Source organism: Hemiscyllium ocellatum, chromosome 1 (genome assembly GCF_020745735.1).
Source record: "Hemiscyllium ocellatum isolate sHemOce1 chromosome 1, sHemOce1.pat.X.cur, whole genome shotgun sequence".
In the NCBI taxonomy this organism is placed as follows: Eukaryota; Metazoa; Chordata; class Chondrichthyes; order Orectolobiformes; family Hemiscylliidae; genus Hemiscyllium; species Hemiscyllium ocellatum.
The window spans coordinates 60,625,708-60,651,674 of NC_083401.1; the positions used below are offsets into that span (position 1 = coordinate 60,625,708).

A 25,967-nucleotide genomic window follows, 5' to 3' on the forward strand; every position below is an offset into this window, starting at 1 on the left:
AATTTTGATAGGTGGGGGATTGAGCGATGGTAATGCCATTGGGTATAAAGGGCACTGGTTAGATTTCCTCTTGTTAGAGATGGACATTACATATCATATGTGTTGCAAACAGGCTTGATATATCTGGGCATGGACTGCTTTGGTATCTGAATAGCTGGAATGCAGGGATGAGAAATCTTTGACTTTTGATGGAATTCTTACTTTTCTGCTGTGGAATTCTGCCCAATGAAATGTTTTTCCGATCTGCACCTCTTTCCATCTGTAGCCCTTTGTTTTGATTTGTACATTCATAGTCCAACAATGTCATGTTCTGTCACCCATATTACATGCTGAAACATTGAATTACTGTGTTCACTTTTATAATTTTGTACAAATGCATTGATGCACAATCTTAAAATTAATAGACAGTAAATAAACAGAAAAGTAATGTTTCTACCCACTTGAAGTCTAAACGTTTCACTCATTTGAAGTGACACAGAAGCATTTGTATTTCATTACACATCATAGAAAGTGCTATCATTCCTGGCTTTTCATGTGCATCAGTGACTTTGTTGTTTCACGTTATGATTCCTTATCACACAAGATTTTCAGACCTATTGTCTTTACTAAACTCATCCCTATGAATGATACTGAACACTATGCAATCATCAGCAAAGATCCTTACTTCCAAATATACAATGAGGATAGGATAATTAGTGAAACAACTGAAAACGGTTCACCGAGAGACTACCCTGAGGGACTCCTGTAGTGATATCCTGAGGCTGAGATGATCAACTTCCACAACCAGAATGTGAAAGGTATGTATCCAGTCAGGAAATAGTTTACTCATGGATTCCCGATTACTTTAATTTTACTGAAACCCCTTGATATGCACCCAGTCAAATGCTTGATGTCAAGGGTAGTCACTCCCATCTCAGCTCTTGAATTCAGCTCTTGTGCTCACTTTCTGCACCTTGTTAATGGACCAGGCTATTGTTAACAAATTGCCTCTCGGTAGAGTTGTCAACCGCACTTTCCATTGCTTTGCTAATGATCAAAACTAGACTGATGAGGTGGTAATTACCTGATTTTGACTGGCCGTGCAGTTTGCGGACAGGGCATGCTGGGGCAATTTTCCACATTGGTAGTGTGGTAGCCATACTGGAGCATCTTGGCTAAAATATGGACTGCAAGTCTTAGCAGGGCCGTTTTCTGTAACCTTTGCTATATTCAATGCTTTCAGCCATTTCATGATCTTGGAATGAATCAGATTAATTGAAGATTTGTTATTTGTGATGCTGAGGACCTCAGGACATCACTGAGATGAATCGCGCATTTGACAATTATGCCTGAAGATGTTTGCAAACAGCAGTGTGCTCTTTTGTACTCACATGTTGGACGCTGCAATTATTGAAGGTTTAGTTATTTATGAAGACTCCACCTCTCATTAGTGGTTCAACTGTCCAACTGTCCAATGGTGTGTGGCAAGATTGTGGAGCTGAATTCTTGGGATGGGATGGGATGGGATCTTACCAGTCCAACCAAAGCAGCTTTGACATCAAGACTGGGAGTAAGGCAGGATAGGTCAATGAGTTCCAGTGTCCAGCTGACTGAACCTTAGCAGGGCTGGAAGTGGGAAAGTTACCTGCTGGCAGCATTCGGTTATCAATTTGAATTTGTAAGTGGCCATTTAGAGGCAGATTATGAACATGCTGGGTTTCCCCCAGCAATATTGCAATGAAGAGAGGTTGAGTAGGTTAGGTTATTTTCACTAGAAAAAAGGAGATTGAGGGGGACCTGATTGAGGTATACAAAATCATGAAGGGTATAGACAGGGTGGATAGAGACAAGCTTTTTCCCAGGGTGAAGAATTCAATAACGAGAGATCATGCTTTCAAGGTGAGAGGTGGAAAGTTTAAGAGGGCTACACGCGGCAAGTACTTCACACAGAAGATGGTGGGCATTGGAATGTGTTGCCAGCAGAGGTGGTAGAGGCAGGCATGGTAGATTCATTTAAGATGCATCTGGACAGATGCATGAATAGGTGGGGAGCAGAAGGATACAAATGCTTAGGAATTGAGCGACAGGTTTAGACAGTACATTTGGATCGGCTCAGGCTTGGAGGGCCAAAGGGCTGTAAATTTTCTTTGTTCTTAATATGCAACCTTCCAGTTCAGCCTAAGTCTGGCACATGTCAGTGCGTTGCTATTGGTGGTTGGATTAGTCCTCCAGCACAAGCTCTCCTATGCTGCAAGGATCAGTGGGTTACAGACCAGTACGTTAGTGGTTTCACCTGAACAGTTGTCGTTGCAGTTTTTTTAAAAATCTGAAAGCTCTTCAAAGGACACCTCAAGGTGAAGGCACTGATGAGGTCCCCCTCCTGTCTCTGATTGGGTCTGTAGTTTCAATTAATCCCCCACTGCACTTACATGGATTGCAGCCTTCCAGGCAGTCAATTAGGAGCTGGCTTCCTGCAGGATTTCACCAGCAGGCAACAGGAACAAGCTTGAGTCTAGGAACTGCTCCCAACCAGCAAATATTTTTAACATGGTTAAATTCTGCCCATCATTAGCATCTGCATTGCAGACTCAGATTGTAAAACATTTCAGGGCTTGGAAAGCCACAGCCTCACAGCGTCGTGTAGTCAGCGACACTTCAATGCTCACTAATAAACACAGTAAGATGTGCCATTTCTCATCCAGATTACTGGGCAGGATGTAAAATTGATTTTAAAAAAATTGAGCATTAACCTTGCCAATGGATATTCACTTAAATCAGTTAGTTCTAATACACGAAGGCGCTATGGCTGAATGTACTGCTCAGGGATTTAACATATAATTCAAGGAAGTAAAATAACCTGGAGATGAAAGAAAATGTTTTTGAAATATTTCATAATGCAAAGTTGCTTGATCGTGGAGGTGTGCAAACATTATTAGAATGAAAAGCAACCATTTTTAATTATTCTTTACTCTGTTTTACAGGATGAATCTGAAATCCATTTCCAGAAGTTCCCCTCTACAAGTTTACCTGATTTGGTGACTAACTTTGTGGTTGCTGATAACTCTCCTTCTCCTGTAGAAAATAAAGAGAATGTAAAACCAGAGAGTGAAGATGCAGCTGCTGACTGCCAAGTGCATTACCATCCTGAAAGTGTAAGTGCTGACAATAGAAATGTTGTGTCACTTCAAACATTTAAGTTGGAAGCATCACAAAGTGGTAGAAATTCTTCTCTGTGCTATTTTTAAATAATTGGTTCACAAATTTTGGTGAAGTTCTTATGTCCAACAATTGTTGCAGTATCTGTATACATGATACTTTTAATATTTTAAAAGCAGCACAAAGACATGGCGCAAGGGAAATGGTGGATACCACCTCCAATGTGGGTGGCTGAAAGACAATCATTGTGAAAGCTGGAGATCCAGAAGTCTTAGACAAATTTACAGTTCAATGTTAGACATTTCATGATCCTAAACCCAGCTGAAAAAGGCCCCTCTTGAAATCTTACTTTTTTTCTCTCCTGAATCTTGTTCAACCTTTTGTTCATCGTAAAAAAGGTTGGTCTATTTCTAGCCCCCTTTATCTCCATCAGTCACCTAAGATTTCCTTCCTTCACCCTGCAAGATATTTCTGGTAAAACAACATAATATCTAGTTAATCTTGTATCCTACATTATACACTTAAGAGCTTTGTCTTTGCACTTTCTTGATTCTCCCACAAGAGACCTCATCGGGTTAGATGATGAATGACGAGGCCCCCCCAGGATGTTTATTATTAAAGCTGTTAAAGCCAGGATCACTGAAGTTAGGGTTGTTTAAGGTGAGTTGCAATGACCAGCTGTGATCTGTTTCTTTCCCCAGATACTGCCAGACCTGCTGAGTGTTTCAAGCAGTTTCTGGGTTTATTTCAGATTTTCAGCATTTGCAGTACTTTGCTTTTATGCAGTTTAAGGATTGGGATTAAGTGAAAACTGATGGTTAACCTGACCATGAGAATTTAGACAGTTTTGCTGACACAATGCATGGTATGTCAGGATAAATTGTTGCCGTTTGTGATGATAAGAGTAGGATTGGTGTTAACTTCAGTCCTATTGTAACTTCATTAGGTGAGGCATTTTGATGAGTTTTATTGTTTTCTGCTCAACCAAAATCATGCAAAATCTGCACAGTTTTCTTTTACAAAATTACTAACTTCTGGTTGTTCAAAAATAATTTTGACAGATACAGTGTGCTGTATTTTCCCAGGCACTAAATGATGTGTGCAGTGATGAGCCAATTGGGAAATTATGTTGCAATCTGAAAACTGAGATTCTCAACGTCGAGAAAGGAAACAGTCTGATATTCCACCTGAGGTTTTAACAGCAAGATGTGAATCTTGCCAGAGTGTGGTGAGGGGCTATTTGCATGCATTAATATCTCATTGTCACTTTAGCTTATCAGTTTGCTATTTTCAGTGATGAAAAACTAGGCAATAATAGTTCCTGACATGAGGATCTGAGTGGGTACCGGCGGCTTCAGCTCATCATCATCTCAGGACCTCCATCTTGGCCAGCATCCCCCAACACCACAGGAATCGCTCCTGAGGCAGCAACCGCCATAGAGATTGACATTGGCAAAGCACCATCCTCCCCACATCACCTTGGCCCTTTTGGAACTCAATTTTAATGTACTTCAGCACTTTGATATTGTACTTTGGAGCTCACTGAGACCTTACATTGCAATGCTGCTGCCAGGACACTCTCCACCTATCTGCTGCATCAAAACAGGATATACTTTCAGGCTCTGTGTTTACTTTCTTAGTGCTATTTACTAAGCATTTACTTGGATTCTCACAGAAACTCTGCCTTCCCTGTTAGTGCAGATAGGTAGCTAGGTAGCTTTTCATATTTGGCAGCAATGAACAGTAATGGGGAACTGTGATCAGTCAGAGTGTTTGTCCTTAGTCAGGACTGAGGAATTAAGAAATGCAGGGGGCAGGAAAGATTAGTAATTTGGGGGATAGATGGTGTTGAGAACTATTGAGAAAAGAAGCTGCACGAAATAGTGATAATGGTAGACCATAAGTTTTCTTGGTGGAAATGCCAGAAGATCACAGCATTGATGAGTATTTCACCATTGCTAAATGCATATTGCATACTTAATGATGTGAGCAGTGTAAACTTTTGAGCAAAGTTTCCAGGGCCAACAGAAGGAAACCCTGCTTAAAATTCTGCTAAATTGACACTTGGCTCCCTTTTGAGAAAATTCAGAGCAAGGATTGTATTGAGAGTCAGTATAATCACTGGAGATGAAGACTAAATCCATGCATGAATTGTCATTGAGGTCATGCATGTTGTGAACAAGGGCAGCAGATGCATGGGAAAACCATAAATTCCCCTCTAAGCCAGTGCCATCCTGACTTGGAAATGCACCACTGTTATTTCATTATCACTGACTCCAAATCAGGGAACTCCCTCCTTAACAGTTTCATAGATGGCCCTACACCACATAGACTGCAGCAGTTCAAAAAGGCAACTTACCATCACCTTCTTCGGACACTCAGGGGTGGGTAATAAATGCTGGCCAAGACTGCAATGCCCAGATGTTTGAAATAATTTTTAAAAAATTGTTCTCCATGATTGTCAATAGATGACACAACTTTGAATTAAATTCTGAAAATATGATTTGCTTTTTCTCTGCTGGCCACAGAAACATCTTTCTGTACCTCTGACTACAGAATCCCCTAACACAATTGGTCTCTTGGAAGCTGATGTACCCCTCGTTGCATTAGAGCCAGTCTCAATACCAGAAACTTGGCTGTTCGTGCTATGTTCCCCTGATAATCCATCACCCCCTATATTTTCCAAAACAGCATACCTGTTTGAAATGGGTATATCCACAAAAGACTCCTGCCCTGGGTCCCTACCTCTCTCACCCTTCCTGGAATTAACCCATTTATGTGACTGTATCTGTGACTTTCCCCCCTACCTATAACTGCCTTCCATCACATACTGTTGCTGTTGCAAATTCCTCATCGATTCTATCTGTCTCTCCAACCGATTCACTCGATCTGATAAGATTCGCATCCAACAGCATTTATGGCAGATATAATCCGCAGTAACCCTTATACTCTCTTTAAACTCCCACATCTGACAAGAAGTACATATCAATGCAAAGGCCATTTTTGTTCCTTCACAATCTACAGACCCAGAAAATAACACCGTCATATTCCTCAACAAACACTGTCCCAGGTTAAATTAATAGCTATGGCTTATATTTTAAGTTTAATCAAGAGACTTATCTCCAAAACCATATAATCAAGAAAGAATCCACTATACTCATTACTGCAGCCTTTCTCTTGGACAGACTTAAAACAACAATTAACTTATCTGATTCTGTGTTGTGAACTTCACCCAACAGTTCCTCCAAGATTAGTTGTGAATTTCACTCCGATGTCCAGCGATATACGAATTCAAACAGCAAAGGCGGTAACTGTGCAGGTTCTCTCTCTCTCTCTCTCTCTCTACTGCACTGACCTCACCATGTACTTCCTTTGTCTGCTCTTCTCCCTTTTAAACTGCTGTTGTTTTGACTTTTTTTTCCAAAGTTCCAAAACAATGCAACAGCATATAAAACAGTAATTGCTGCTCCTGGAATTCGAGGAAATCACCTCCAGCACCTAAAATACCTCAAAAAAAGAGCAGCTCTTACAGCCAGAAATTTTTCCCATCCTCCATCTTGGATTGCCCAGAATTCATCCAAGACATCAATTGTGTTTGGGGATTCTGTAGTCCGAGGTACAGACAGACGTTTCTGTGGCCAGCAGAGAAAAAGCAGAATGGTGTGTTGTCTCCCTGGTGCCAGGATCAAGGATGTCTCAGAGAGGGTGCAGAATGTTCTCACGGGAGAGAAGGGCCAGCAGGAGGTCATTGTCCACATTGGAACCAACAACATTGGAAGGGAAAAGGTTGAGACTCTGAAGGGAGATTACAGAGAATTAGGCAGAAATTTAAAAAGGAGGTCCTCAAGAGTAGTAATATCTGGATTACTCCCAGTACTACGAGCTAGTGAGGGCAGGAATAGGAGGATAGAGCAGATGAATGCAAGGCTGAGAATCTGGTGTATGGGTGAAGGATTCTCATTTTTGGATCATTGGAATCTCTTTTGGGGTAGAAGTGACCTGTACAAGAAGGACAGATTGCACCTAAATTGGAAGGGGACTAATATATCGGTAGGGAAATTTGCTAGAACCGCTTGGGAGGATTTAGACTAGTACGGTGGGGGGGCTGGGACCCAGGGAGATAGTGAGGAAAGAGATTGATCTGAGACTGGTACAGCTGAGAACAAAAGTGAGTCAAACAGTCAGGGCAGGCAGGGACAAGGTAGGACTAATAAATTAAACTGCATTTATTTCAATGCAAAGGGCCTAACAGGGTAGGCAGATGAACTCAGGGCATGGTTAGGAACATGGGATTGGGATATCGTAGCAATTATGGAAACATGGCTCAGGGATGGGCAGGACTGGCAGCTTAATGTTCCTGGATACAAATGCTACAGGAAGGATAGAAAGGGAGGCAAGAGAGGAGAGGGAGTGGCATTTTTGATAAGGAATAGCATTACAGTTGTGCTGAGGGAGGATATTCCCGGAAATACATCCAGGGAAGTTATTTGTGTGGAACTGAGAAACAAGAAAGGGATGATCATCTTATTGGGATTGTACTATAGACCTCCCAATAGTCAGAGAGAAATTGAGAAACAAACTTGTAAGGAGATCTCAGCTATCTGTAAGAATAATAGGATGGTTATGGTAGGGGATTTTAACTTTCCAAACATCAACTGGGACTGCCATAGTGTTAAGGGTTTAGATAGAGAGGAATTTGTTAAGTGTGTACAAAACAATTTTCTGATTCAGTATGTGGATGTACCTACTAGAGAAGGTGCAAAACTTTACCTACTTTTGTGAAATAAGGCAGGGCAGGTGACAAAGGTGTCAGTGCGGGAGCACTTTGGGGCCAGCGAACATAATTCTATTCGTTTTAAAATTGTGATAGAAAACGATAATCCAGATCTAAAAGTTGAAGTTCTAAATTGGAGAAAGGCCAATTTTGATGGTATTAGGCAAGAACTTTCGAAAGCTGATTGGAGGCAGATGTTCGCAGGTAAAGGAATGGCTGGAAAATGGGAAGCCTTCAGAAATGAGATAACAAGAATCCAGAGAAAGTATATTCCTGTCAGGGTTAAAGGGAAGGCTGGTAGGTATAGGGAATGCTGGATGACTAAAGAAATTGAGGGTTTGGTTAAGAAAAAGAAGGAAGCATATGTCAGGTATAGACAGGATAGATCGAGTGAATCCTTAGAAGAGTATTAAGAAAGTAAGAGTATACTTAAGAGGGAAATCAGAAGGGCAAAATGGGGACATGAGATAGCTTTGGCAAATAGAATTAAGGAGAATCCAAAAGGTTTTTACAAATATATTAAGGACAAAAGGGTAACTAGGGAGAGAATGGGGCCCCTCAAAGGTCAGCAAGGCGGCCTTTGTGTGGAGCCTCAGAAAATGGGGGAGATACTAAATGAATATTTTGCATCAGTATTTACTGTGGAAAAGGATATGGAAGATATAGACTGTAGGGAAATAGATGGTGACATCTTGCAAAATGTCCAGATTACAGAGGAGGAAGTGCTGAATGTCTTGAAATGGTTAAACGTGGATAAATCCCCAGGACTTGATCAGGTGTACCCGAGAACTCTGTGGGAAGCTAGAGAAGTGATTGCTGGGCTTCTTGCTGAGATATTTGTATCATCGATAGTCACAGGTGAGGTGCCAGAAGACTGGAGGTTGGCAAACATGGTGCCACTGATTAAGAAGGGTGGTAAGGACATGCCAGGGAATATAGACCAGTGAGCTTGACCTCGGTGGTGGGCATGTTGTTGGAGGGAATCCTGAGGGACAGGATGTACATGTGTTTTGAAAGGCAAGGACTGATTCAGGGTAGTCAACATGGCTTTGCGTCTCACAAACTTGATTGAGTTTTTTGAGGAAGTAACAAAGAAGATTGATGAGGGCAGAGCAGTAGATGTGATCTCCATGGACTTCAGTAAGGCGTTTGACAAGGTTCCCCATGGGAGACTGATTAGCAAGGTTAGATCTCATGGAATACAGGGAGATTTGGATACAGAACTGGCTCAAAGGTAGAAGACAGAGGGTGGTGGTGGAGGGTTGTTTTTCTGACTTGAGGCCTGTGACCAGTGGAGTGCCACAAGGATCGGTGCTGGGCCCTCTAACTTTTGTCATTTACATAAATGATTTGGATGCAAGCATAAGAGGTACAGTTAGTAAGTTTGCAGATGACACCCAAAATTGGAGGTGTAGTGGACAGTGAAGAGGGTTACCTCAGATTACAACAGGATTTGGACCAGTTGGCTGAGAAATTGCAGATGGAGTTTAATTCAGATAAATGCAAGGTGCTGCATTTTGGGAAAGCAAATCTTAGCAGAACTTATACACTTCATGGTAAGGTCCTAGGGAGTGTTGCTGAACAGAGACCTTGGAGTGCAGGTTCATAGCTCCTTGAAAGTGGAGTCAGGTGGATAGGATGGTGATGAAGGCGTTTGTAATGCTTTCCTTTATTGGTCAGAATATTGAGTACAGGAGTCGGGAGGTCATGTTACGGCTGTACAGGACATTAGTTCGGCCACTGTTGGAATATTGCGTGCAATTCTGGTCTCCTTCCTATCGGAAAGATGTTGTAAAACTTGAAAGGGTTCAGAAAAGATTTACAAGGATGTTGCCAGGGTTGGAGGATCTGAACTATAGTGAGAGGCTGAACAGGCTGGGGCTGTTTTCCCCAGAACAGAGGTTTAACATTTAAGAGGCATTTGGATGGACATATGAATAGGAAGGGTTTGGAGGGATATAGGTCGGGTGCTGGCAGGTGGGACTAGATTGAGTTGGGATATCTGGTTGGCATGGACGGGTTGGACCGAAGGGTTTGTTTCCATGCTGTACATCTCTATGACTCCATGATTTCTTTAGGGAGTCAATGATTGCAGGGGCATACTTTCATTTGGGCTCCCGCACTTACCTTTAGTAACTCACGCTGGAATTACTAGTTCTTCAGCTCAAACATGTTTACAAGTTTCTCAATCTTCTGTAACATTCTACTTTTAGCTAAACTGCAGAAACAGATGTTGAGAAACCTAACAAATATTTCAGGCATGGAAAGACTGGAATGTATATTGTGAGTGTTGAATCCAAGATGTGTGTCTCAAAATACTGCTTTAGGATTGTTCCACTGTGGGATTTTCTTACAGTGCCTTTCAGTTTTGAAGAAGAGTCATATCGGACTCAAAACATTAACTCTGTTTATCTTTTCACAAGTGCAACCAGATTTGTTGAGTTTTCCTAACACCTTCTGTTTTTATTTCAGACTTCAATCATCACTGCCTTTTTTGGAAGGGAATTCCAAACGCTCTCAACCTTCTTTGAGAAAAACATTTTTCTCATCTTTATCTTTAATGGGCGAGCCCTTAGTTTTAATTTATGACTCTTAGTCCTAGATTCTCCCACAAGAGGAAATATCCTTTCGATAGCCACCCAGTCAAATCCCCACAGGATCTTATATTGTCAATTAAGTCACTTCTGACTCTTCTAAACTCCAAAAGATACGGGCTTAGCATGTCTGGCCTTTTTTCATAAGATAATTCACTCATTCCAAGTATTAGTCCAGTAAACCTTCTGTGAACTGCTTCCAATATATTAACACCCTTCCCTACATATGGTGACCAGTATTGTACAGAGTACTTCAGATGCGCTCTCACCAATGGCCCTATGTAATTCAGGCAGAGCCTCTGTACTCTTGCATTCAATTCTCCTCACAGTAGGCTATAACATTCTATTCTCATTCCTGATTACTAGCTGCACCTGCATACTAACCTTCTAGGACACTCAGATCTCTCTATCTCGGAGCTCTACAGCTCTCATCATTTGGCTGAAATGTTTTAGAGTCATAGAGATGTACTGCACTGATACAGACCCTTTGGTCCAACCTGTCCATGCTGACCAGATGTCCTAACCTAATCTAGACACATTTGCCAGCACTTGGTCCATATCCTTCTAAACTCTTCCTATTCATATACCTATTCAAATGCCTCTTAAATATTGCAATTGTATCGGCCTCCACCACTTCCTCTGGCAGCTCATTCCATACACACACCACCCTCTGTGTGAAATGTTGCCCCTTAGGTCCCTTTTATATCTTTCCCCTCTCACCCTAAACTATGCCCTCTAGTTCTGGACTCCCCCATCCCTGAAAAAGACCTTGTCTATTTATTCTATCTTAGCCTTTCATAATTATGTAAACCTCTTATACGGTCACCCCTCCGCCTCTGACTCGCAAGGAAAATAATCACAGCCTGTTCAGCCTCTCCCTATAGCTCAAATCCTCCAACCCTGGCAACATCCTTGTAAAGGAGAAAGTGAGGACTGCAGATGCTGGAGATCAGAGCTGAAAATGTGTTGCTGGAAAAGCGCAGCAGGTCAGGGAGCATCCAAGGAGCTGGAGAATTGACGTTTCGGGCATGAGCCCTTCTTCAGGAATGCGCTTTTCCAGCAACACATTTTCAGCAACATCCTTGTAAATCTTTTCTCAACCCTTCAAGTTTCACAATATCCTTCTGACAGGAAGGAGACTAGAATTGTATGTAATATTCCAACAGTGTTGCAGCTGTACATCCACAACATGACCTCCCAATTCCTATACACAGTACTCTGACCAATAAAGGAAAGCATACCAAATGCCTTCTTTACTTTCTTCTCTACCTGAGACTCCACTTTTAAGGAACTATGAACCAAGGTACCCTTGTTCAGCAATACTCCCTCGTAACTTACCTTTAGTGTATAAGACATGCTAAGATTTGTTTTTCCAAAACGTAGCACATCACATTAATCTAAATTAAACTCCATCTGCCACTCCTCAGCCCATTGGCCAATCTAATCAAGATCCCATTGTACTCTGAGGTAACCTTCGGTGTTCACTATACCTCTAATTTTGGTGTCATCTACAAACTTACTAACTATGCCTCCTATGTTCACATCCAAATCATTTGTATAAATAACAAAAAGGCCGTGGACCCAGCACCAATCCTTGTAGCACACTACTGGTGCCAGGCCACCAATCTGAAAAGCAACCCTCTACAACCACCCTCTGTCTTCTACCTTTGAGTCAGTTCTTTATCCAAATGGCTAGTTCTCCCTGTATTCCATGTGATCTGATATTGCTAACCAGTCTCCCAAGGGGAACCTTGTCGAACGCCTTACTGAAGTCCACCACTGCCCTCATCAATCCTCTTTGTTACTTCTTAAAAAAACTCAATCAAGTCCATGAGATGTGATTTCCCATGCACAAAGCCACATTGACTATCCCTAATCCGTCCTTGCCTTTCCAAATACATGTAAATCCTGTCCCTCAGAATTCCCTCCAACAACTCCTCTGTAATTATGGGTGGCACAGTAGCTCAGTGGTTAGCACTGCTGCCTCACAGCACCAGGGACCCGGGTTCGATTCCAGTCTCGGGCAACTGTCTGTGTGGAGTTTGCACATTCTCTCCTTATCTACTTGGGTTTCCTCTGGGTGCCCCTGTTTCCTCCCATAATCCAAATCCAAAGGTCCACAGGTTAGCTGAATTGGCCATGCTACATTGCCCATAGTAATCAGGGATGTGTAGGTTTGGTGCATTAGTCAGGGGTAAAATGTAGTGTAATGGGGTAGGTGGAATTGCTGCCAGAGGAAGTGGTGAAGGGTGGTACAATTGCAACATTTAAGAGGCATTTGGATGGGTGTATGAATAGGTAGGGTTTAGAGGGATATGGGCCGGGTGCTGGCAGGTGGAACTGGATTGGGTTGGGATATCTGGTCGGCATCGACAGGTTGGACCAGAGGGTCTGCTTCCACGCTATACATCTCTATGACTCTAGGTGAATGGGTCACTGTTCGGAGGGTCGGTGCAGACTAGTTGGACCGAAGGGCCTGTTTCCACACTGTAGGGATTCTATGATTCTGTGAACTTGCCCATCACTGATGTCAGGCTCACTGATCTATAATTTCCTGGCTTTTCCTTACCACCTTTCTTAAATAATGGCCCCACATTAGCCAACCTCCAGTCTTCCGGCACCTCACCTGTGACTACTGATGATATAAATATCCCAACAACAATATCCCTGCAATTACTTCCCAAGCTTCCCACAGAGTTCTATACTGCACCTGATATGCTCCTGGAGAGTTATTCACTTTTATGCGTTTCAAGATACTCAGCACCACCTCCTCTGTAATATGGACATTTTTTTAAGATATCCTCACATTCTATATCTTCCATGCCCTTCTCCACAGCAAACACTGATACAAAATACTCGTTTAGTATCTCCCACATCTCCTGTGGCTCCACACATAGGCTGCCTTGATGATCTTTGAGGGGCCCTATTCTATCCCTAGTTACCTTCTTGTCCGTAATGTATTTATAAAATCCCTTTGGATTTTCCTTAACCCTATTTGCCAAAACTAACTCATGTCCCCTTTTTGCCCTTCTGATTTCCCTCTAAAGTATTCTACTACTGCCTTAATGCTCTTCTAAAGGTTCACTTGATCTCTGCTGTCTATAATTAACATATGCTTCCTTCTTTTTCTTAACCAAAATCTTAATTTCTCTAGTCATCTAGCATTCCCTACACGTACCAGCCTTGTCTTTCTCCCTAACAGGAATATACAGTCTCTGGACTCTCATTTTTGAAGGCTTCCCATTTTCAGTCATCCCTTTACCTGCGAACATCTGCCTCCAATCAGCTTTTGAATGTTCTGACCATTTACTGTCAAAAGTAGCCTTCCTCCAATTTAGTTGAATTTAGAATTTAACTTTTAGATCCTGTATATCCTATTCTATTACTATTTTAAAACTAATAGAATTATGGTCACTGGCCCCAAAGTGCTCCCCCACTGACACCTCAGTCACCTGCCCTCCTTGTTTCCCAAGAGTAGGTCAAATTTTCCACCTTCTCTCCTGGGTACATTCACATACTGAATCAGAAAAGTTTATTGTACACACTTAACAAATTCCTTTTCCATCTAAACCCTTAACATTATAGCAATCCCAGTCTATACTCGGAAAGTTAAAACTCCTACCATATTATTCTTACAGATAACTGAAATGTCCTTACAAATTTGTTTCTCACTTTCTTGTTGACTAATGAGGGGTGTATAATACAGTCCCAATAAGATGATCGTCCCTTTCTTATTTCTGAATTCCATCCAAATAACTTCCCTGGGTGTATTCCCTGGAATATCTTCCCTAAGTACAGCAGCAATGCTATCCCTTATCTAAAACAGCGCTTCCCCCTCCTCTTTTGCCCCTCCTTTCTATCCTTCCTATATCATTTGTATCCTGGCACATTAAGTTGTCCATCCTTAAGCTACATCTCTGTAATTGTGATGATATCCCAGTCCCATGCACTTAACCATGCCCTGAGTTCATCTGCCTTCCCTGTTAGGCCTCTTTCATTGAAATAAATGCAGTTTAATTTCTCAGTCCTACCTTGTTGTTTGCTTTGTTCCTGCCTGCCCTGACTCGTTCCTTTTCCCAGCTATACGAGTCTCAGATTGAATTCTTTCCTCACTAGTTCCCTGGGTCCCACCACCTCCCCCATCACCTTACTAGTTTAAATCCTCTCAAGCAGCTCTAGCAAATCTCTCTGCCAGTGTATTAGCCCCTTCCAATTCAGGGGCACTCTGTCCTTCTTGTGCAGGTCACTTCTACTCCAGAAATGTTTCCAATGATCCAGAAATGTGAACTCTTGTTCCCTGCACCAAGTCCTCAGCCATGCATTCATCTGCTCTATCCTCCTATTCCTATTCTCACTAGCTCGTAGCACCAGGAGTAATCCAGATATTACTATTCTCGAGAACCTCATTTTAAAATTCCTGCCTAACTTTCCATATTTTCCCTTCAGAATCTCATCCTTTTCCCTTCCTATGTCATTCTTTCAATGTTTATAATGATCTTCTGCTGGTCCCTCTCCCCTTTGAGAACATTCTGCGCCCTCTCCGGATATCCTTGATCCTGGCACCAGAGAGGCAACACACCATTCTGATCACAATTGATCACTTGGAACCCAACATATCCCTCATTACATTTGAACCAGTCCCAATACCAGAAACTTGGCTGTTCGAGCTACATTCCCCTGAGAGTCCATCACATTTTCCAAAACAGCATACTTGTTTGGGATGGGGATAGCCACAGGAAACTCCTGCACTGCATGCCTACCCCTCCTACCTTCCCTGGAGTTAACCCATCTACCTGACTGTATCTGCAGCTTTTCTCCCTTTCTATAGCTGCCATCCATCACACCCCCTAGCTCTTGCAGACATGATCATCGGTAACATGAAAACTCTCCTTAAACTTCCACATCTGACAGGAAAACTGTATCTCTCTACCAAAGCCATCTTTGCTCCTTCACAATCTACAAATCCAGAAAATAGCACTGTCTTATTGCTGTAAAATAAACAGTGCTCCAGGCTAACGTAGTACTTATGGTTTATATTTTTAAAATTTAATCAAGAGACAGATCTCAACAACACCCATAATCAAGAAAGAACCCACTCTACTCACTAATGTACACTTACAGCAAGATTACACGTAAAAACTGTGCACTTATCTGTTCCTGTGCTGTGAGCTCTCCCACACAGATTCCTCCAGGGTTAGTTGTGAATTTCGTTGTTTGTTCATTTTTCCTAGATGCACTCCAATGTCCAGAGATACATGAACTCAAACAGCAAAGGCAGTAACTGTGCAGATTCACTGCTGTGTCAGTTAGCACTGTCGGTTTCTTTCCCTCTCTCCCTCACTGACCATGTGGTCACTGCCTTTTGTCTGTCTTCCTCCTTTTAAAAGTGCCATTGTTTTGATCTTTTTTCCCTAAAATTTCAAAACAATGCAACAGCATATAAAACAGTAATTGCTGCTCCTGGAATTCGAGGAAATCACCGCCAACACCTAAAATACTCAAAAAAGGAGCCGCTCTTCCAGCCATAATTTCTTCCTATCCTCCATCTTGGATTATCCAGAATCCTTTGTTCTTGCTGTCAAAATGGACAGTTTCATTTTCCCATGTTGTATTCCATTTTGTAGATCTTTGCTCAGTTGCCTAACCAATCTATCTCTTCATGGGCTCCTTAAGCCCTCTTCACAACTCACTTTCCTACCTATTTTTATGTCATCAGCTAATTTAGATTCTCATTTAAATTCTGATGACTTATGGATGTGTCATTTGAAATTTGTTTTGGTTAATTATTCTTGCATAGAATTAGTGTACTGTACATGTGTATGGTGTTCCATCCTTTGCTTTGCCTCTGTCAGCATTCATTTTTATTGTCAGAAGTTGCATTGTGCTCTGCAAGAATTATTGCATGACAAGCACTTGAGCAAAGCAAATTTTTAAAACAAAATTATCAGCCATAATCATTTCCTTAGTGTTTCCTACTCTGCTGTCGAGTTGTCTTAATTGAAGTTACCTCTTCTGTCCTGAAAATTCTTTATCCGAAAGATGTAACATACCGATCAATTTTCAAATCATTGATCTAGAAAATGATGGTTTTCTATTGTGTCTTTATGAAGCAGTTTGGATTTTCTTCAAGTGGGCACATTCCTTAGATCTGAAAATGTGTTGCTGGAAAAGCACAGCAGGTCAAGTAGCATCAAAGGAGCAGGAGAACCGACGTTTCGGGCATGAGCCCTTCTTCAGGTATGGCTGGAGAAGGGCTGGAGGAATGTGCTGAAGAAGGGCTCATGCCCGGAACATCGATTCTCCTGCTCCTTGGATGCTGCCTGACCTGCTGCGCTTTTCCAGCAACACATTTTCAGCTCTAATCTCCAGCATCTGCAGTCCTCATTTTCTCCTCGAACATTCCTCAGATCTTCCAAGTGAAGATTCATCATTGTATTTGTTTTGTAAAAAGGAAATAGGAATCAAAGCTTTTTGTTTTTATTTGGAGGATAAATTTTCTTTTGATTACAGATCACTACTGCTCAGTAGCATCCTTGGAATTTTTGAAATTAATAGGCAGAAAACGAAGATAATAGGCAGTGTGCTGGTTACTGGCAACACAAACATAGACAATCCTTGACAACTTCAGATGGCCTGTCACAGGCTTGTTTGTCAGTATTGTATTGATTGTCAACTTTTTCTTGCCTCTTTGGTGAAGAATATTGTCAAAGGTTAGTATTGGACAAATTAGGAGCCCCGTTCAGAATTTCCAATTAGGCAACTGTAAGTGATGGTCAGTGGATTGATAAGGTATGGTATGGAAATCCTGTTTAAATTAACCTCTTTCAACACGAGCAGCAGAAAAGGTTTTTCATTGAGTTTTCTTGAAGCATTTAAGGATTAGATTTAAGCCTTTGAAGACTAATCCCAAAGTAATGCATGAGTCCACAGTATTTATTTAAGTATCAGTAAAAAAAATGATCAAACTTTTTCATCTTGCACTCATTAGATTCATTTCTCAGGACAGTACTTTGATCAAGCAGTCAACCTGTTCAATAGAAAATGTAAATAAAGCTTAGCAGTTAACTGTTAGTCATTGTTGAATGGATCATTTCCATGCTAATGCATCTACCAATCCAAATCCACTCACTAATCAATCAGTACTCTCCTGTTAAGCAGTTGATTTTCCTTTGTATTATTATTTCTTGCCAATTGTCCTGATAAGTGCAATATGAAAAACTTTACAACATGCCCTTCGAGCCTGTTCTACTATTCAGTATGATCATGGCTAATCCTTTATCTCAAGGCCACATTCGTACTTTCTCCTTGTACTCCTTGTTGTCTTTAAAATTTAAAAGTTTATCGGTTTCTTTCCTGAATATATCCGGAGATGTGGCCTATACAGCCATTCCACGGGTTCCTCTAGGTACATTAAGTCTTCTGTTGTTTCAAGAATTTTATTTGTTTTAGGGCTAAAGTAATTATCAAAGTCTTTTGTGCTTCTTAACAAATATTTGTGGCTTCTTTTACACCTTGGAAAGTGATTACATCACCAACTACAGTCATCAGCTATTTATACAGAGGTGTATTAATTTGTTCAGCTTCTTGCATAAAAAACTTTAAATTTGCAGCATTGCAATGCTGTACTTGAGGGTTTTTCCACATTTCTGAAGTCAAAATGGACGTTTCCTGCGTTCTATGAGTAAAATCAAAGTTTTAGATCTTTCTTCCACCATCCCTGGATGATTTCCACCAATTGCACCCTTAATAAATTATTCCTATTTCTATAAATACTTTTCTTAGTAAATCCCACTCCCTGAGGCTTTAACAAACAATTTCTGTTCTAATCAGAATTTCAGTTATTGCCTCATACCTTTGCAGCTTTATAAGATGAATCCCATTTCTTTAGCAATTTTACAGGGTGATTTGATGATCTGTGACTCTAAATCATAGTCCTGTTGCTGGTATATTTATATTTGCTGCCATGTCCTGCTGACTATGGTTTTAACTAAATGCTTTCTACCTTTATCACAGTTTAAGTAATGTGGTTCCAGCCTCAATAGTCTCCTAGCTTCCTTCTTGCATTAGTCCTTGTCTGCTTGGGTTTCTAAAATGTCCTGTTATGGCTTTAATTTGGCTTCTTGATGTTCCTAGGTCTGCCACTTTATTTTTAAATTGCTTTTGTGACTTTTGTTTTCCCTTACTCTATGCCTCAAACTGCCCGCTTGCTATGGTGGTGATGCTTGATATGACATGCAACTACATGCATTTCCTTCAACCTATAAAACTGCATTGTTTTTCAAATGTTTTCAATTACCAAGGAATTCGATTTCATTCACAGAACGTCCAATGTCAGTTTGCTCTTCAGTTAAATCTCGACTCAGGAGCATCCCAACAGACCATTTCCATTAAATGCACTATGTAACTGCCTTGGAGTGAAGAATGCTTCAGCTTCAGGGAGTTCCAAGCACTCTGCTGTTGTTGCATATTCCTTACTAGGTCTGAATGGATTTTTTACCATTGACTGTAGACTCTGACTTTTAAAGCTTGTCACAAGGGTGGCACAGTGGCTCAGTGATTAGCACTGCTGCTTCACCCCACCAGGGACTTGGGTTCGATTCCAGCCTTGGATGACTGTCTGTGTGGCGTTTGCACATTCTCTCCATGTCCACGTGGGTTTCTTCCGGGTGCTCCAGTTTCCTCCCCTGGTCCAAAAGATGTGTAGGTGAGGTGAACTGGCCATGCCAAGTTGCCTGTAGTGTTCAAGGATATGTAGGCTGAGTGTGTTAGTCAGGGGAAATGTAGAGTTAAAGAGTAAGGGAATGGATCTGGGTGGGATATGCTTCAGAGGGCTTGTTTCCACACTGTAGGGGTTCTATGATAAGGATTTCTTCTGTAGGTTTAGGAAAGCTGTTTCTGAAGGTACTTTCTACCTATTTCAGCATTATAGAAGGGAGCTACAAGGAATCCACATTGCTGACCACCATATTGCATGAGCTCCCCATACCTATAAGGCCCAATGAGCTGCTAGTGGGAGGCTGCTTCACATTGTGAGGAGGTGCCTGAGTAATGGCTGAAAAATCGAATTAATCTCAGAAAATGGCAGATAATAGAGACCTGAATTGTGTCGTTTGCCTGCCCACCTCCATTGAGGTTTGAGAGGGTTTTTTGTTAGTTTTCTACCTCCAAAGTTACCTTCAACTATTTGGGAAGATACTGTCCAATGAGTACTTTGATCAGAATCTCACATACATATCACATTCCTTAACTTTTTTCTCTCTCTAGTAACACTTTTCTCTTGAAAAATTTATGTTATCTATTTTAATGATCCTCACTGCCAACTTATTCCTGTTCTGTTTCCATAAAAATGTTTTGCCTGGCTTCCATTTTAATTCCTTACTTTTCGGTTGTATCCCCTGGTGCCTGAACTCTTTGTTGTAATGAGCAATTTGCCTGGAATTTCCTTCAGTTGCCACATTGTGTCTTTATGCTGTCATCATGACTGCAAAACTGGGTCTGGTGCAATTGGATATGTCATCTTCATTTGTCTGATATTTCTGATGAAGAAGGGTAAACTTAATTCTGCGGGACTGCAAATTTACCACATTTATATAATATCCCATGATGCTACATGTTGCTGTGCATTTTGGACTAAAGATCGCCAGACCAAAAACGGCTGTCTGCTGCACAGCTGTTGTTATGCAATGCTTTTTGAGTTGAAACTATCCGTGGGTTTAGCCTTGTTCTCAAATCAGTGAAGCTCTTGAATTGGCTTTTACATTGCACTGTTTTTGTGCTTGTGGTACCCTTCCTGATATATCCTCAAGTTTTTTTTAAAATAACAATAAACTTGCCAGAATTTTTGAAGGGCGATGGGTCTTAGTGTAAAAGGAGGTCAATACTAAGATTTGGTATACTCACAAATGACGAGCAGGCCCTTTAAGGCTGCTGTGCCATTCATTAAGGTCATGGATGATCCTAATCTCAAATCCACATTCCCACTTACCTTTGATAACCTATTACCTCTTTGTTTTACAAGCAAGACCATTGATGAAGACATGTTATAGTCAAATAGTTTACTTTTTGCCTTTATTGGATTTTTTAGCTGTTCACTTCAGTTAATAGAACTTCAAGAAAATTAATATTGTCTACATGAACCCAAATTAACATCACCTTTTGTTTGTGATACAATTACATTATTTTCACTAATCAAATGAAGCCACTGTTTAAAAGGCAGAAACTTTCATGTCAGAAAATGTTCCATTACAGAATGTGATAGAACAGAAAATTATTACAATCTTTCATTGCGAATTATGAAACTTGCTATTTGTACACTGATAAATGGAGTAATCATTTGGTTGAATATACATTCTAAAAAGTAAAGCCAATACATGATTTTCTAATCATAACAGCAGTTGTACAACATAAATAATCCATGTTTAACACTTTGCCCCCTACAATAATATAAGTTGACAGTCTGGTACAGAATGTCTTAGAAGTTATAGAATATTAGAATGGCTTCCTGTGCTGTAACCATTCAGCCTATTTATAATCTGCCAGAGTGCTGACTTGGTTCCAATTATACAATTGAAATCTACCTCTGCCATACACTCAGACAGTGAATTCCAAATCATAACCACTTAGTGTGTGAAAAATGTTTTTCAACATGTCACCATCGCTTGTTTAGAGAGACACCTTAAATTGGTGTCCTCCTGTCTTCAACCCTTTTGCCAAGGGCATAATTTCTCAATAACAAATTTGTCTCGACCCTTAAAGATTTTAAAACCTCAAATATTCTCAGAATCTTGCTTTCTTCAAGAAGAACAGTATCTGCCTTTCCAATCTGTCCACATAACTAAAGTTCCTCATTGATGGAACTATTCTCTTAAATCTTTACTGCAACTTCTTCAGCATCGTCACATCTTTTTGAAAGTACTCTGCTCAAGGCTGAACCAGTATTTTTTGCAACTTTATTATCTTGTTTGTGCTTTTGTTCCCATATAAAACTCAAGAACCGTATGTTTTATCACTTTTCTCAACCACCTGCCACCTTCAATGATTTTCACACATACATGTGTAAGTCATTCTGCTATAACGCATATTTCGTCAGTGCAAATTGGCTATAACGCAATTGACAAATTGTGGACACTCTTTGGATAATGCAAGCTTTCAACTGAATGGGTATAGCAATTTTCTATAGCAATCTTCTACAGCATGATTTTCTGTAGCGATTTTCCATAGTACGATTTTCTATAACATGAGGTTGCAGAGGAACACAACTGTCGGGGTATAGCAGAACAATCTGTACATGGGAGTTTCAGTTCCTGTGCATTCCTTTTACAATGTACACTTTATTTTCTATTGCCTCTCATCATTTTTCTATTAGAATTAATCCCTTTAGATTTTTCTGTATTAAATTTTATTTGCCGCTTAAATGTCCATTCTCCCAATCTGTCTATGTCTTCTTGAAGTTTATGATTATTTCCAAGTATGTGTTATCGGCAAATTTTGAAATTGTGCCCTGCAGACCCAAAGCTGGGTCATTAATATTAAAATAGCAGTCCTAACACCCACCCTGGAGAACCCTAATGTGTACTCTCTTCCAGATCAAAAACATAAGTTCACTTCTATTTTCTGTTTCTTATCATTCAGCTATTTTTCTATCCATGTTGCCACTGCCCATTTTACTCCATGTGGTATAACTTTAAATTAGTCTAATAAGCTTGTTATCCGATACTAAATCAACCTCTCCTTAACAATTTTTTTTGAAGCATCTGTTAAGCATCTTTTGAATTATCTTTCCTAAAAGCTTTCCTACCACCAAGATTAAACTGACTGATCTGTAGTTACTAGGTTAATGTTGCACCTATTTTTAACAAAGTTGTAATATTTGCAATTTTCCAGTCCTCGGTATCTAAGGTGATTTGGAAAGTTATGGTAGGACCTTCACAACTTTCGCTGTTGTTTCTGTCAATGTCATTGGGTGCATCTCATCTGGTCTGGTGACTTGTTAACTTCAAGATTAGTGAGAGTTTCGAATACATCCTCTTTCCAAATGTTTAGCCCATCACTGTGATGTGGCAGCATCTATTTTCTTGGTTTAGACAGACACAAAGTATGCTTCAATATATCAGCCATACCCTGTTCCTCCAAACAAAGCATTTTCTAGGTCTCTACTCAGCTGTACTCCTCTTTTTAACTAGCCTTTTGTATTTCATACGCTTGTAGGAGATTTCTGAATTCTTTTTATGTTACTGCTAGAATCTTCTCATACTTAGCCTTGGTAAAACCAATGCAGTTTTGGTCTCCTTATCTGAGGAGAATTTTCTGGCTCTGGAGGGAGTGACACAAAAGTTTCCCAAACTGATTCCTGTGATGATAGGTCTGATGTGTGAAGAGAGACTGGATTGGTTAGGCCCATGTTCACTGGAGTTTCGAGGAATGAGGGGGGATCTCATAGAAACCTATAAAATTTTAATATGTTTAGGCACAGTTAATGCAGGAAGGATATTTCAGAAAACTGTGGAATCCAGAACCATGGGGTCACAGTTTAAGGATATGAGTTAAGCCATTTAGGACTGAAATAAAGAGAAATGTCTTCACCCCGAGAGTGGTTAGCCTATAGAAGTTTCTACCACAGAAGGCAGCTGAGGCCAAAGCATGAAAGATTTCAAGAAGGGGATCCAAGATGGCAGCGATCTGAGAAGTCTGTTTTGCTGAGCTCTGCAACTCAACTCAGCAAAGTACCACTCTCACCTTCCCATTCAAGTTATTTCCGTGAAAATTCAGCATTTAAAGAGTTGTAAAATTTTTCCAATATCCTATAAAGAAATATGACAAAAGGCAAAGGTTCCAACAAGTCCCAACACACTGGACACTCACTGGAATCATCAAACACTTCCGTGGCCGTGGCTGCAGCTTCCTCTACTAGTCTATTGGCGTCACTCACCCACCAGGCCCTGGCTACGGAGTTTGCTAAACTGTAAGACATGATCGAGTCATCAATTGAGGAGACGTTCCACAGTAGGCTGAACCTGATCGCGGCCATGCTCCACAAGCATGAGGAGCAGCTGGAAGGTCTTGGATGCCAAAAGGAAGAAGTTGAAAGAAGGAGCACAGCTTCGGAGAGCACAATCAACTCTTCAAAGAAAAGGATTTGAGTACTGGAGAAGCAGGTCCTTACCTTACTGGAACACGCCAATGATCTCGAGAACAGAGGTAGACGGAAGAATCTCCACATGATGGGGTTGTCAGAGGGAGTAGAAGGTGGCCAGCCAGTGAGCTTCTTTGAAAGCTGGCTGCTGCAATTTCTTGGATTGGAGACCACGTCAGACCTGGTGAAAATTGAGAGGGCCATCCAGTCGCTGTGCGCAGGCCTAGCTCAGACCAGCACCCTCACATGGTCCTAGTGTGGCTCCACAGTTACAGTGACAAATTTAAAGTTATGGAAGCCTCCAAAATAAAGGGAAAGGATCCACAGGTCCTAAATTATGAAGGATCCAAGGCTTTTTTCAGGACTTCTCTGCAGCTGTTATTCCTAAAAGGAAGCCCTTTGATGAAGCCAAGAGAAGACTAAGAGATCTTGCTATCAAATATTCCCTGACATTTCTGGCAGTGCTTTGTTTCACTTATGATGGGGTCTGTGCGCTCATTCAACTCTTCAGATAAAGTGAAACATATTTTGGACACTTTAAAATGGATCAGATACTTAAAGGATGTGGACAATAATGTTTCTTTTTCCTTTTCTCTCTTACCTTTTCTTAAAGAAAACATTGCTGAATTTTTGTCTGATATTAACGGGTGTTAATGTATATTTGGGGATGAGTAGAGTGTACTTTTAATTTCCTTGTTAATATTTTTTTCTTCTCTCCTTATTTTGGCCTGAGCCTGGGCTGCGGCTCAAGCTGGAAGGAGCTATGAAGGTGTTTTTGAGAGATGTAAGTGCCCCCTGTGGGCAGGGGTAGAGCCCCTCACTAAGTGCCTTGTATTTGGTTTAGTCTTTTTTTTATACATGTAATTATTAGTAGGTTAGTTATACTAGTTTTATTTTATTCTCTTTGTGATTTTTATAAATTATTTGAAGGTTGGTGGAGTGGTAGATAGTGTGGAGGTCTATTGTAGGTTGCAACAGGACATCGATAAGATGCAGAATTAGTCTGAGAAGTGGCAATGGAGTTCAACCTGGAAAAGTGAGAAGTGATTCATTTAGGAAGGTTGAATTTGAATGCAGAATACATGGTTAAAGGCAGGATTCTTGACAGTGTGGAGGAACAGAAGAATCTTGGGGTCCATGTACATAGATCCCTCAAAGTTGCCACCGAAGTTGATAGGTTTGTTAAAAAAGGATAGGGTGTATTGGCCATCATTAGCAGGGGGATTGAGTTTAAGAGCCATGAGGTTATGCTGCAGCTTTGTAGAGCTCTGGTTAGACCGTACTCGGGATATTGTGTTCAGTTCTGGTCGTCTCATTATCGGAAGGATGTGGAAGCTTTAGAGAGAGTGCGGAAGAGATTTACCAGGGTGCTGTCTGGAACGGAGGGTATGTCTTATGAAGAAAGGTTGGGGGAGCTAGGTCGTTTCTCATTGGAGTGAAGAAGGGTGAGAGATCTCTTGATGGGGCTGTACAAGATGATGAGAGGCATAGATAGAGTGCATAGTCAGAGACTTTTTTCCATGGTGGAAATGGCTATCAGGAGGGGCCATAATTTTAAGGTTGATAGATTAGATTACTTACAGTGTGGAAACAGGCCCTTCGGCCCAACAAGTCCACACCGACCCGCCGAAGCGCCACCTACCCATACCCCTACATTTACCCCTTACTTAACACTACGGGCAATTTAGCATGGCCAATTCACCTGGCCCGCACATCTTTGTGACTGTGGGAGGAAACCGGAGCACCCGGAGGAAACCCACGCAGACACGGGGAGAACGTGCAAACTCCACACAGTCAGTCACCTGAGGCAGGAATTGAACCCAGGTCCCTGGCGCTGTGAGGCAGCAGTGCTAACCACTGTGCCACCGTGCCGCCCACAAGAGAAAGGTTTAGGGGAGATGTCAAAGGTCGGTTCTTTACACAGGGAGTGATGGGTGTGTGGAATGCACTGCCAGCAGTGGTATTAGAGTCAGATACATTAGGGACATTTAAGCAACTCTTGGATAGGCACATGGATGATAGTAAATTGAAGGGTATGTAGGTTAATTTGATCTCAGAATAGGATAAAAGGTCAGCACAACATCGAGGGCCAAAGGGCCTGTATTGTGTTGTATTGTTTTATGTTGTATGTTCCATAAAATGAGAATGAGCAAATGCACAATGCTTAAAATTGAAGTGAAATCAAAATTTTCATCTAGGGTGGCAGCTACGAAATATTATTTTATTGTGAAATGACATCTCATCTCTCATGTGTTCTGTAAAGAAACTATTAAAGTTGACATGCTGTCTGGTCTAATGAAGTTCCACTCTCTGCAGTATTTTACTATGGCTA

At 41.0% G+C, this 25,967-nt stretch overlaps 1 protein-coding gene across 4 annotated transcripts in view; it reads left to right on the plus strand.

The window, feature by feature from the left end:
• The window catches only part of pdzd2 (PDZ domain containing 2), a 379,487-nt gene that overhangs the window by 199,898 nt on the left and 153,622 nt on the right, over nt 1-25,967 (plus strand). For all 4 annotated transcript variants that reach the window (XM_060856701.1, XM_060856926.1, XM_060856854.1 and 1 more), the window contains exon 5: nt 2,961-3,131. In XM_060856701.1, coding sequence (XP_060712684.1) covers nt 2,961-3,131 — 171 coding nt within the window. The remainder of the gene's footprint in view (nt 1-2,960; nt 3,132-25,967) is intronic.